This window comes from Seriola lalandi, unplaced genomic scaffold, assembly GCF_002814215.2.
Source record: "Seriola lalandi dorsalis isolate HSWRI2012SDOR001 ecotype SW California unplaced genomic scaffold, Sedor1 jcf7180002054692, whole genome shotgun sequence".
In the NCBI taxonomy this organism is placed as follows: Eukaryota; Metazoa; Chordata; class Actinopteri; order Carangiformes; family Carangidae; genus Seriola; species Seriola lalandi.
In genome coordinates, this window is record NW_019525245.1 from 1963550 (window position 1) to 1976425 (window position 12876).

Sequence of the window (12876 nt, forward strand, 5' to 3'; positions counted from 1 at the left end):
GTTTGATTTTCCTACAATGAAAAGTCAAAAATGTCTGCTGTGAAAAAGGTCTATTGGGAGTACAACGTTTAGCCTTGAAATATGCAAATATAGGCTATGCTAATTCTGAGCAGAAAAAGTAATTGTTTTCAAGATGTGACACTGAGAGGTAATAGCTAAACCTAATGTTGAGCGGCTGTGCTTTTAAAGAAATGCAGCCTTGCCTCCACGTTCATGTTCACACTCCGAGGCAGTGGAGGCAGCAGAGACAGACAAACATTGAGAAAATAAAAAACAGAGCGAGGAAGAGGACGACGGGCTCCCATGGTGCTCTGCACTGCCAACGTATGCAAACAGGAACATGGCTACCGGTTTTTAACATCAGCAGTCTATTTGAAAAAACACACATCTGTGGTAATACAATATTTGCTGTGCCTCCGTGACAGAAGAAGGAAAAAGCCGTCGTAGAGTTTATCAGCGGAGCCGGCAGACCCTCTGAAAACAGCGTCTTCTTGTTCATAAATCACAGACAGGTAACGGATCAGTTAGCTCGGTCGGCAGCTAACGTTAGCATTGCAAGTCAACTACCATATCGAGTCACTTAAATCTCTAACATGTTGCAGTGTCCGTCCTGAAATCAGCATTTAAAGCTCTTAAAGCGAGACATCGCACATCATCGTAATGGTTAAGACGTATGTTTTTCTTAAATAGACACGTAGGATAGGTGATGTGTGTATGATTGTCTGTGGTGTGTGTTAGGAGTCGAGGAGCTTTGACACGACTGCATTTCTGTGACATTTCAGTGATTGAATTTATTTATGAAACAGACGTTATCGCGGCCTGATAGTTGTTTAACTAATACTCATACAATTACAGCCATCGACATGGCACTGCCCAGCTGGCGACATGGAGTAGGGCTCTTGTTGCATATCATTTGTTTGTGGTGTCTCCGTGTATTGTTTGTCACCGGTTGGTGCACTGAGCATTACATTTACTGGGTGTGAGCTTCAGTGACTGACAGCGGTATATTTAGGTGTCCACACTGATAGTGAATTGAACTGACACACACATGTACCAAGTGCCAGTACGAAAATCCATCAGCGACTCCATTTTGCTCCGGAGTCTCAGAGTTTTTGATGTTTGCAGGAATATTATGTTAATTTTTTACAGAGCTACTACAGAGTCCATATTACGTTATGGTACTACATCTGGTTTGGAAACTGAACGGTCTAGTCTAAAGCTCAAACATTTAGTCTGGTTGAAACGGCAGGGGAAATTATGGGGACGCCCACACCCCTCACTCCTCAAGACACTAGAGCAGTCCAGTGTGCTGCAGGCCAAGAAGCCTTTACCTGACCCTGAGTATGTGCTAATGAAACCTCTGTATAAGCACAGCCTCTGCAAACTTTCATTCATGCCCCTGTCAGTCAAATTATGAATGGGCAACTCCTGCAGGACAGAACAGCAGGAGGACTCTTAAGAGAACTGCAGGTTTTATCAACTGCATGTTTGTAAGTAAAAAGGCGTGTAATGTGCGCCCATCGAATGTGTATTTAATGTCTTTTTACTATAATGTTTGTAGTGTCCCCAAGACAAAATTTCTCCCATGGAAGATAATAAAGTAAACTCAACCTATTTGCATTTAGGACTTGTTTGAACAGAACCATGCCTACATAAAATCATAGATTACAAACCTTGCTCTCGGGGACAAATGACATCTGACTGTTCTTACTTTTCCCATTGAAACTCCACAAAATTGCCAGTGCTCTGTCGAGATGAGAAACAGTCTTTGATCAAGAGACTTTTCCAGTATGTAGAATACTCTGTTCAAATGAAAATCCACCTTGAACCAGAAATATTACAGTATATTGGACTGCTTCAGTGATGATTTATCAATTGGTTCAAGGATTAGTTGAAAATGAATCCCCAGCTTCACATTTGGATGTTATTCTCTTTCCTCTTCGTTATATCATTATGAATTGGTCAAACAAAACTAGCAATTTAAAAATGTCACCTTGTGCACTGGACAATGAATGTATCAGCTCATATCCCCAACCTGTTCAGGCACACAGCCCCATTCTTTCATCGTGATAACAACATAAATCTTTACATTGCAGTTTGTAGCAACTGTTATTTAACCGGGACACAGGTCACAAACTTGGTGTTCTAGTGAGTATTAACGATAGCAAGACAGTGCTTGTAAGATTGGCTCAAACTAAACTACTGTACCTGAGTTCATTGTACTGAAGGAACATGTCACACAGTGTCACTCAGTGATTAAATTGATTTTAGATGGCAATAGAGATCTCACCAGGGTCAATTGATTGTTGGTTTAAAATTTGTTGACAAAAAGAAATGCAGCATCAGTCGTACCTTTATTTAAAGACAGAATAAACACTGACAAATACCACTGACACTAAGCCAACAACAATTGCAATAATCAATTACTTATTTAAGCCATTTATCAAAAATTGCCTAACGTTCACAGGTTCCAACTTTTTAGCCCTGATCTTCTGATCCAAGACTGTGCACAGGAAAGACTTTATTGCAGTTTTTTTCACCTATGCTGCTGCAGCCTGCTGCTTTCATCCACTTTCCAGGCGAGACACAATTAATCTCAGGCTGTCCATGGAGCAGGTCCATGTTTGTTTTAGATGACACCATCAAAGTAGTTTAACTCTCTGCCGCTCAGCTTTTGGAGAGGTTGGTTCAAATGCACAAATTCACATCTGATCTCTGTTATATAATAAAACTGTTACTTCTATTTTAGGGTGTATTTTGTCTTGCAAAGACAGGCCAGTGGGAGCATGTCATTTCAGGATGTGTAATACAGCTCTGGTATTGCTGGGATGTTATTCAGTGGTAGGCTGTTCCTTCAAGACGTAAGAATGGGCTCAGAAGGATTTATTCCTAGCTGTATGATTTGTTGTGTTGAACATAATTACATGAATAATTGATAACCTGTAATTGTGAACACTCTCTATTATTTTCTTTCAGTGTGGGTCAAGATGGCAAGTCCAAGGACCAGACGAGTTCTGAAGGAAGTGAGAACCCAGGATGAGAATAATGTAAGTTCTCGGAGCAACTTATTCTCAGTCAAAATAGTGTCACCTCAATGGAGCCTTATAAATCACCTACTGTGGAAGATAGCAGGTGTTTGGGAAGCCTGCGTTGTAGCACCTTCCTACAACCCTTCACCAAATTTCCCTGCTGTCATCCTTTTTCAAATAAACGGTGGGAGTAACTTTAGGTGGAATTCCACCTCCAGTGGACACGCTGGCCGGCATCTTTGGCAACAGCAGTGGGCAGATACACTGTATTCTCTCTTAACCTATAAATAAATATACTAAGAAAATAGCTTCACATTTAAACGTCAGTTCAAGCATATGTTTGCATTATAAATAGTACTTTATACTTTTTCAAGTCATTTTTTGTCTTTTTAACAGTTAAGATAGATAGAAACTTGAGATCAGTGGTCCCAACAATCTCATTCACTATTTGTGTTTATGTACAATGTTGAAATGCAAGGTTTTAATGAATGTTTTGTAATATTGTTAAAGCAAATATTTAATCTTAATATATTTATTAATAAATGCAGGGTCAGCCTACCATTTTTTTTTAACACAACAATAATAATAATAATAATAAAAATAATTATCCTTTTCTTTTCAGCTGTGTTTTGAATGCGGTGCTTTCAACCCCCAGTGGGTTAGTGTGACCTATGGCATCTGGATTTGTCTTGAGTGCTCTGGCAAGCACAGAGGCCTGGGAGTACATCTCAGGTAAGAACCTTGAAACTGATGCAGTTGGTGACATTAGAGATGTTACCAGTCAGATTTTGGGTGGTGGCACTGATTTTTACGGTTTCATTCACCAAGCTATGAAATAAAACTTAATAAAAGAATACACTGAGTTTTTGGATAAACCTATCTACTACCAGTTCTGAGCATGGACATTAAAAGTGTCCTTGGAACAACAAAGTGAGCAACCAATTGTGGATGCATTGATGAGTTGTGTGTATATGGTCCCATTTTTGTAATGACTAGTAACAGCTGCAGCAGCCCAGCGAATTATTACACCCTGATAATGTTTATCTCTTCTTTTCAGTTTTGTGCGCTCTGTCACCATGGACAAGTGGAAAGATATTGAACTTGAGAAGATGAAAGCAGGAGGGAATGGAAAATTCCGATTGTTTCTTGAACTTCAAGATGATTATGATCCCAACTGGACTTTACAGGAGAAATACAACAGCAAAGCTGCTGCACTCTTCAGGGACAAGGTGAGCTGTGCAGATCCAAAGGTCTATGATTAACAGATGTTCATTTTTCTTGCTGAATGAAGACCACAGCTGTATTCATTTCCTACACATTTCACACTTAGAATGAAATCCTTATTCTAGCCGATTACCAATCATCAATCAATCCAACAGTCAGTTGGATTTTTGTGACGATTCTTGTCCAAGATTTTAAGTTGTGATTGTGAATTAAACCAAAAAGGGAACTTGAAGAATTGGTCCAGTGTTGGCAGAGGTTTCTGTCAGATTTTTGCTTGTGAACACTGTGCCTCTTTTATATAAATACCCAATCTGGTGACACTGTGTATGTGACAGGTTGCAACTTTAGCAGAGGGTAAGGAATGGTCCATTGAGACATCCTCTGCCAAAAACTGGACATCTCCTCAACCCAAGATGAGCCTTTCATCCTCTCATCGGTAAGTTTGGAGGAAGTTTTAAACATACTCATGCTGTGTCTAATATCGGATACAGAACAGCCATCAAAGCAGTCAATTCATGTTTCTGTTATTTAGCTCAGGGGGACCCGGACAAAACTCAGCGAAGTCCAGCGACAAAGCTTTTGAGGATTGGTTGAGTGACGATGTTAATTCTTATCAGAGGTAAGAGCCTTACAAGATTTGTTTTTTTTTTATTATTCACTCTTATGTTGTTTACTGTAAATATTTCTGTAAACTTTTTGCTGTGTATAACAATTTTTGATGCTTCTTCAGTGGAGGGGGTTACAGTGGGAATCAAGAGAATCGGTATGTTGGCTTTGGCAACACAGTGACCCCAGAGAAGAAAGAGGATGACTTCCTGAACAACGCCATGTCTTCTATTTATTCAGTAAGTCATGATATATATGTTATGCCTGAGATGAACTTTCGGTTGTATTTTTTCCCTCTGTGACAATTTTTCTTTTCTTGTGTTTTTGACAGGGTTGGAGCAATTTCACTGTTGGCGCTAGCAAATTTGCTTCTATCGCTAAAGATAATGTAAGTGTATTTATGCAATAATTTTATGTATCCTATTTGTGCAGCACAGAAATTCAAATCAGAATTTCTGCATATAAGTAACAACCTTTATGCAAAAATAAAGGTCATTAATTATTATTTTTCGTCTTTGTCCCCTGCAACAGACGACTAAACTGGCAAACCAGGCAACTTTAAAGGTAAGATTAATATAGTCATGGCTAACCCATTACATAACATAGGTTTCCATAGTCTTATTCTGTGTATTGTATTAAGTCGTCAACTCTTTTTTGAGAGTGTTAGTATTTACAAACTGTATGCTATTTTTCATGGTAAATCTCTTAACATATAATGTAAACAGCTCTAATAACTGTGTGACTACTTCAATATCTCTTTGCCCTCTCTGGATGTAGTTAAGGGGCTATAAAGCACCCCCTGAACCGGTAAAGCAGATAATAGGTGCATGGCGCTTTTCCCACATCATGTTATTTTTTTTTAAATACATATCATCCATGTTCTTTATTTTTGTCAGCTTGTCAGTTTTCCATCAGTAAAACAAACATTTTGAATGTCGTTTTCACGTGCTTCAGCTTGGATATACTCACACAAGGCATTGTTTCTGTCTTGGTACCTGTATTTTGAGTTTATGGATAACCTGTGAAAGGCAGCTGCTAACTGTATTATGGGACAGAATATATTATGGGATGGGGATTGCCTTTAATTCCTACCCCTAATATAGAAATGTATTTCACTCGCTTCCATTGAAAATGGGTTATCCATTCATGCATGACAGTTTTTGTGTTGAATGCAAACAGTGCTGTAGAGGTGTAATGGTAATTACACAATTAAAATAACGTTGGGGCTCTTCATTTGAACTCAATAGTGTAAGTAGCACTATTTAGTAGGTTTTTGGTTCATAGGTGTTGGCTGCTATTTTGTTCTTTTTCTGAAAATAAAGCAACAAGGAAACAATCTTGTGAAAAATCATAACTTTAATGCAACGTGTTACTCTACATAACTTAGGAGGCAGAGTAAAAAGCAAAGACTTTTTATATCTGGAATTAGTGATGTACACTTTCAAGGCTGCTAATATTTAACCAAACTGCACAGAAAAAATATGTATGCAGTGTTGCCTCAGCAGAGAAGTTCACACTGGTGATGCAAATGTTTTAAACCATTACACCCTCTAGAGTTTGTTCAGTGTCATGGTGAATGGGAATGATGGGTCACTTTATGCAACTGCAGAACAAGCAGCTCAGTGTCTTGCGCTACTGTGAATGTTAAACTGTGTTTCATTCAAGTGAATTCTCCCCTCTGACTTCCAACCAGGCTACAGAGTTAGGACAGACATTAAATGAGAATGTTATCAAACCTACCCAAGAAAAGGTAACATTGATGTTTGAAGTTGTTGATTTGGTGGGGTGCAGTGCTTTAGAAACAAAAACAGCTTCAGATGTGAATGTCCTATTTTCTACACTGCTTTTCTTTTCTAATATCTGCTTTATGCCAGCTTACATTATACGACAAAAGCTGTGGTTTCAAAGATACAAAAAAACCCCCAAAAAACTATCAAACCTTAGTCTACCCAGTCAGGAACTCAGCCTCCCACAGCAATACAGCTGTGAACTATTTATTTGGGAATGGGTGTGAGTCAGTGAACTCTCAGCACAGTCATTGGAGAAGGCTTAAAAGTGCATTTAAATATGTTTAGTAGCCAAAGTCTTTGTTCAGATATCATGCCTCATTTCAAGGCATTCAGTTTTCGCTTCAATTCAGCTTCTTTTTCCATTTATCTGGCAACGTAACGAGTTAAAAATCTTTTATTTGGCAAAAAAAATTTAAGCCAAGCTTCACTGATCTGTGGCAAAAGATAAAATGCCACAGTCTTGGTAATGGTAAACACAAAAAGACACAACCTGGAGCTATTACTGACAATTAATTAGTCACTGGCTTTGCATATGTTTGAGCTTTTGCATTAAAATAAGCTTTGTTTTTTGGTAAAATGTATGAACTAAATAATATCACCTTCCCTAAAATCATGGTGAGTGTTTTCCACATAAATGCTTCCACATAGCTGCTCTAATGCTTACTGTCAAATGAGCAGCTCCAGGATGTGTCTTTTTAATGAGATCAAATGAGGCCGGTGTAGCTGGAAGAAAACATTTTGATATTCATTTATCAAAATACACAATACAAATGTGATAAAGTAGGAGTTTGCTTTTTAATTAGTAGAAAATCTGTTTCACTCTACTGCGTAGTGGTTTACTCTCCGAGGCCAGTGACTGAGAGTGAGTGATATTAATGAAATGCTATTGTCTTCTAATGTACAGCTGGCATTGGTGATTTAAGGTATTTATAGAATGTACTTTTGTTTTTGTCTCCTTATTCTCTTGCAAAATGGTGGTAGCTGCATTACTTTGGAGTTTTTCTCTCTTGAGACGAATGACCTTTTGTTTGACTCAAACAAAGGGTTGTTCTTTCCTCATGTTGATTATCAGTGCCCTTAATCAAACACATGCAATCGCTTTTCGCACAATCAAAAACAAACTTGTTCACTACATGTTCTGTTTGACAAACATATTTGGATTTTTAGTCGTTTTTTTTATAATAATTTGCATCAAACAATTTGCATTAATGCAGGTGAAAGATGGAAAATTGCTAGATGAAATGACAGTCAGCATCACTGGGCTGGCAAACAAGGTAGGATGGGCAGATCTCTGCCATGTTGCACAGGCACAAAACCAGTCTCCTAAGTGAGGAACAGTTGCTCTGATCCAAAACCTCTTAGTACAGATGTGCAAAAACTACAGATGCAGTCCCCCTCAACATTGTAACCCTCCAAGGAGACTGGTTTTTGCTGCAATGATGAATGTACAATGAACAATACTAACTTAATGTAATCTCTTATTTTTCTTGCTGCCATTATTATTCTGGTGGTGAGTACTGTGTTTGAAAATAAGCATTTGTGAGGATTTTTATTATTACTGCCTCTATTTCTGTTGCTAAAATTGAAATTACAGCACAGTCTGTTAATTTCTTGTGCACTAAATACTGATTATTAATTATTATATTTGATGTCATACAGTTGCTATTTTTTCCCCACCTTCAGCATAGCTCTTTTGGATGTAAAGTAGAAATATGTAAAGTATAATACAATGTATTAGTCATTTATTTCTTACAAAGTCATGATGTTCTAACACAGTAACAACTGCATAGAATTTTTGTTTACCTGAGTTTACTCTTTTCTGTAGGTTCAGGGAGCTGGTGCAAAATTGACTAACCTCTTCTCGGGAAAACCAGAAGATGGGTATGATAACATTTTTTACAATTTAAAAACTCCCACATACAAAATCTTTTGTAATATGTGATTTAATTTTATGAGACATGAACTATTGAAGCATTTCTTCATGTTTTGACTTGTGTTCAGGTCTGCTGGAGAAAGTTATCAGAACATGGATGCCACTGAGGGATATCAAGGCAGTTCTACCCAGCCTGTCTCAAAGGACTTCTGGGAAACCTTTGGCAGCAACACCTCCTTAAAGGCCAAGAAATCTCCCAGCAGTGACAGCTGGACCGTTGCAGATAATTCTGCAAAGAAGAGCTCTGACAGTTGGGACAATTGGGGCTCCGAAGCCGCGTCCAACAACAAACACAGTACAGAAGAGAGCTGGGAGGCCTGGGACAACAACTGGGAGAATGCGGATGGTAAGACGAAGAAGAGTCCCACAAAACCTGCTGAGGACACCTGGGATAATGCAGACTGGTAGTGACCTCGCAACCATCCATCTCATCTTTTTCCCTCCCCTCCTTTTTCTGGCCTTTTCCATCTGTCTCCCTCCCTCTCTCTGTTCATCTCACTGGCACTTTCAGGGAAAGAGCTGTGTCTGCTTTGTTTCTGTCAATTCAAATTCAAAAATATATTTATTATAAACCCAAGAAACAATGAATGAAGCCTGGGGTTAGATTGAGCTCATTATTAAATGAATATTCTCTAAAAAACAACAACAACAAAAACAACTGTATTGACTTGCAGTCATGTATATTATTGTAAATTACCTTCATCACAGGGAATTACAATGAATCAGTGTAGATATGGTCATGAATTTACTGCCTGGACTCCCCCAATATAATACACTTAATGGTGAAGAAGATAGTGTTCATAGTGTATCATGGGTTTAATAATAGTGGTTTTCGATTCACCACATAAATAGATAAAAAAAAAATCTGACATTGTAAATATGAATCCTTGTAAATACAGTATGATTGCCTAAACACTAATCACATTCATTTCTATGTGTTCAAATTGACCTACTTTGCCCCTAGACCCTTTGCACATTTTGTTCTTGTAAAATTGATTGTCGAGAAGCATTTGGATAGAAAACAGCCATTGTCATAGAAAATATAGTCATAAAGTGTAATTAGATTAAGGGAACAAATACTGTAACAAATTGGCTATCATTAATCAAAAAATGGACGGATTTGTCAATTTTACATGAAATAATCTAATATGTATGTGCTAGGGCTCTTTTTTAACTTTTACATTATTTTCATTAAAATGTGCAAATAGTCAAGGGGCTTGATCATTTTATCATGTTGCCAAGACCAGAAAATTCTACAACAGGATGCTTGGAAGTTGTTTTGGGGCAAATGGATGTATCACACTGGTGTCATGCAGACAAGATAACTTAAAACTATTTGGTTTCAGACAGATAAGCTGTTGAAACTCGTTTTGATTGACATTCATTTTTTCCATCTCCACTCTGTCATTAACAACAGCTCAAGACCTCACTGTAATCTGAGTAATGAAAAGTATTCACTGTAAATGTCTTCAGTGACAGATAAAGTATTCTTTAAAGCACATCCCCAACATCATGTTAGGATTTTTTTTGCAACTGCAACATTAATCACATTGTTTCTTTTTACTTCATAGCTGGTTTTTGCAATATTATGCTTTTTATTTGTTTCTTTTTCTTTATCTGATCTTAAAGCTGACTGATATTGTTCACACAGTCATACAGGCTGTGTTCAGTTGTGGTCCAGCGGATGCAGTTGTTAAATTCATAATTTTCCTTTTTTATTTTAAAGACACACATTTGGGTATTTTAAGGAATTGATATCTAAAAATGATTAGTTTATTGTTGACAATTTCATATAAAAGCCACTCATTGCAGGGTTATATGCTGTATGTACTGTACTGTATATGCGAGTTGTGTTTTAATAACTGGACACAGTTGGGAACTGTAGACTGTAGATTGTTTTCTGCATGGTTCTGCCTGTAACTTGTGACCTCAGCTGAACTGACAGGTCATTGTAAATTTCATCTTGTATGAAGAAACCCTGTGTGATCTGTTCTCCGCCTCTGTGTCAAGTGTTATTGCACCTTGGTGGTTATATATTGTGAGGATTTGGTGTCACAGATATCTTCACGCGTGTATTAACATCTGAATTGTGGAGTAATATTAATGAAGCTCATTATACGCTGAATGCTTAGATGGTCATAGCTCTCAAAATGCTTGTTATAAATTAATTAAATCAACCTGGTACATCACTCAGTCAGATGGTAGTAGGAATGTAATCGGTGTGAAATTTAATATTAGGCCTATTAACCTGATAATCTTAAAATTTAAATGAGCTGTCGAGGTTTGAAAAGAGTCCAATTTTGCAGCACCTAACTTCTCTATGTGGCCTTTAATTCCTATAACATAGTGTTGCAACTTTATCCTACTGTTTAGGACTTTAGTTTAATTTGTTTGTGCGTGTAATAACCTAGAGATGCTCAGTCTACAAATTCTAAATTCAAGTTAGATTCAATCAAACCAATTTCAACAGAGTTCTGACTGATTTGTCTAAACTTGTTTGGCTTGGTGTGTGTTCATTGGCCAGTAGTCGGTCATCAACTGCTCACAGACTAATGTGCCAGTGCAATACAGCTGCTGGATTTTTATTTGTTATTAGGGTGTTAAACATTTTGCTATTCTTCTATAGGCGGCCCTCATTGGGCCTCTTGATTGGTAAAAATAGCATTTATTATTGCAGGTTTTGACTAGTGAAGGATAACTCCTGGGAACTTTATTCCATGCCCATTTCCTACCTCTAAGAAGTCTTCAGTTTACTGACGAGTACCCAGTACTGAACATGTTTTTTTTCCTAACCTTGCATCATGGTTATGATGTAGACCTTATTATAGCAGGCTTGGTTTGCTGTGACTCATTTTTGTCTTTGTTAAAAGACAAAATGTGTGTACGTGTGTAACAGCAAACCAGCAAAGATTGGTCTACACTGTTTTTATATACTATACTGATCATTCCTGGAACATTTATGTCGCTTAACCTCTGCAGTCATGTGTTCATTTATGGTCATGTGTTAAATGCCTTAAAAAGCTGTGCTTGCTTTTTGTTGATACCGATGTCAGTTTGCTTGTGTGTCTCTGATACAGTGAGGTGTACATGTCAGTAAATCACCATCTAAGATAATGTCGAGTCATACATTGTTACCCTCAACTTAACCTTTTATTACAGAAGCTTTATGTCAGTTATTTTATATTTTTCTTTTTCTTTTATGATGGTATAACATAAAACAAATTTAGGGGAAAATAATGGAAGACTGTCTGAACAGTCACTTGTCTGAAATGTGTAGTTCTAAAATACAATAGTTTTGGTGGATAAACTTTTGGGGTTACTGGTACACTTGCTTCATGGTAAAATTACAGAATGTGTTATTGAATGAAATGCATCATATAGGTCTTGATATAAGGTGAGAATCTTTTTTTAAAAAATAAAACCTGATGTATTTTTTGCCACATAATCAGAATCGAATTTTCCAGAGCAACAGTTTAGCTCAGTGTCTGTGCCTGTCGAGCATTTGAGATCGGGTATGTCCACGTTTGTTGATGAAACTGTAATGTCAGAAATACTATTTTTTGATGTCGTGCATGAGATGTAACGTGGAGCTAAATACATTCAGCTGTTTTTTGATTTAAAAGGTGTTTCCTCAGTGAATTGAAGTGCAGTTGTCTGCTTGCCCCCTTCAAGTTTCACCAGCAGCCATCCCTCGAGGTGAGCCAGTGTTACTCAGTTGAAGCTGTGGATATTTTTCCTGTACACATGGTCTCTGTGTTAAATAAAAATGTATTGTGCTGTGAATGCAATTGGTTTCTTACTTGTTTTTCTATCTGGTGTCATTTGTTGACTGTCTTGGGGAGAGATTGATACAACAAAATTGATATCAAAGCCTGTCAGAAAATTAATCCAAAAGGTAAATGAATATAAAAATGTGTTTGTTTGTTGGAAAAGGGTTGCTTTTGGTCGGAGAGACAAGTTGTTAAATTGTACACAGGCTGCTGCATGATATATTTAGTGGCAGATATTCTCAGATCATACAGAAAACTTCTCATGTTCAGATCAGCTGATGTTATATATAATAAAGTGGATCATTTTCTTACAGTAGATGCAGTGTTTCTGTGACTGAATGAACACCACAAGTATGCAGTATGATTAAGAGGCAAACGGATGCATGAAGGATGCAAAGAACCCAACAAGGCTATATTACATGGATGTTGAATAGCCTAATTTCTATTAAATGCATCCCATGCATTGGCAGTTTGAGATAAAATGATAAATATTTGATGATTTTTTTTTAAATTTATGACTTGCT

General features: G+C 37.4%; 1 protein-coding gene across 4 annotated transcripts; it reads left to right on the forward strand.

Moving 5' to 3' along the window:
• Positions 1-300: 300 nt before the first annotated feature.
• Positions 301-12370, forward strand: arfgap1 (ADP-ribosylation factor GTPase activating protein 1). Of its 4 annotated transcripts, XM_023423590.2 has the most exons (14): positions 301-512; positions 2977-3047; positions 3652-3761; positions 4087-4258; positions 4589-4689; positions 4786-4872; positions 4984-5098; positions 5191-5247; positions 5391-5423; positions 5637-5666; positions 6553-6609; positions 7864-7923; positions 8475-8530; positions 8651-12370. In XM_023423590.2, the coding sequence occupies exons 2-14, from the start codon at positions 2988-2990 to the stop codon at positions 8988-8990; spliced, it is 1278 nt and encodes a 425-aa protein (XP_023279358.1). In that variant the 5' UTR covers positions 301-512; positions 2977-2987; the 3' UTR covers positions 8991-12370. The 4 variants fall into 4 exon arrangements, with proteins under 4 accessions (XP_023279358.1, XP_023279362.1, XP_023279359.1 ...); XM_023423591.2 differs by lacking the exon at positions 5637-5666 and having other exon boundaries at positions 302-512; XM_023423594.2 differs by lacking the exons at positions 6553-6609; positions 7864-7923 and having other exon boundaries at positions 8481-8530.
• Positions 12371-12876: the final 506 nt, after the last annotated feature.

What these genes read in the sequence shown, in the direction of transcription:
- arfgap1 (XM_023423590.2), top strand. Translation starts at nt 2,988, where the DNA reads ATGGCAAGTCCAAGGACCAGACGAGTTCTGAAGGAAGTGAGAACCCAG. An exon ending in TCAAACCTACCCAAGAAAAG is followed by an intron (nt 6,610 to 7,863) that starts GTAACATTGATG and finishes GCATTAATGCAG; the next exon opens with GTGAAAGATGGAAAATTGCT. An exon ending in TCGGGAAAACCAGAAGATGG is followed by an intron (nt 8,531 to 8,650) that starts GTATGATAACAT and finishes ACTTGTGTTCAG; the next exon opens with GTCTGCTGGAGAAAGTTATC.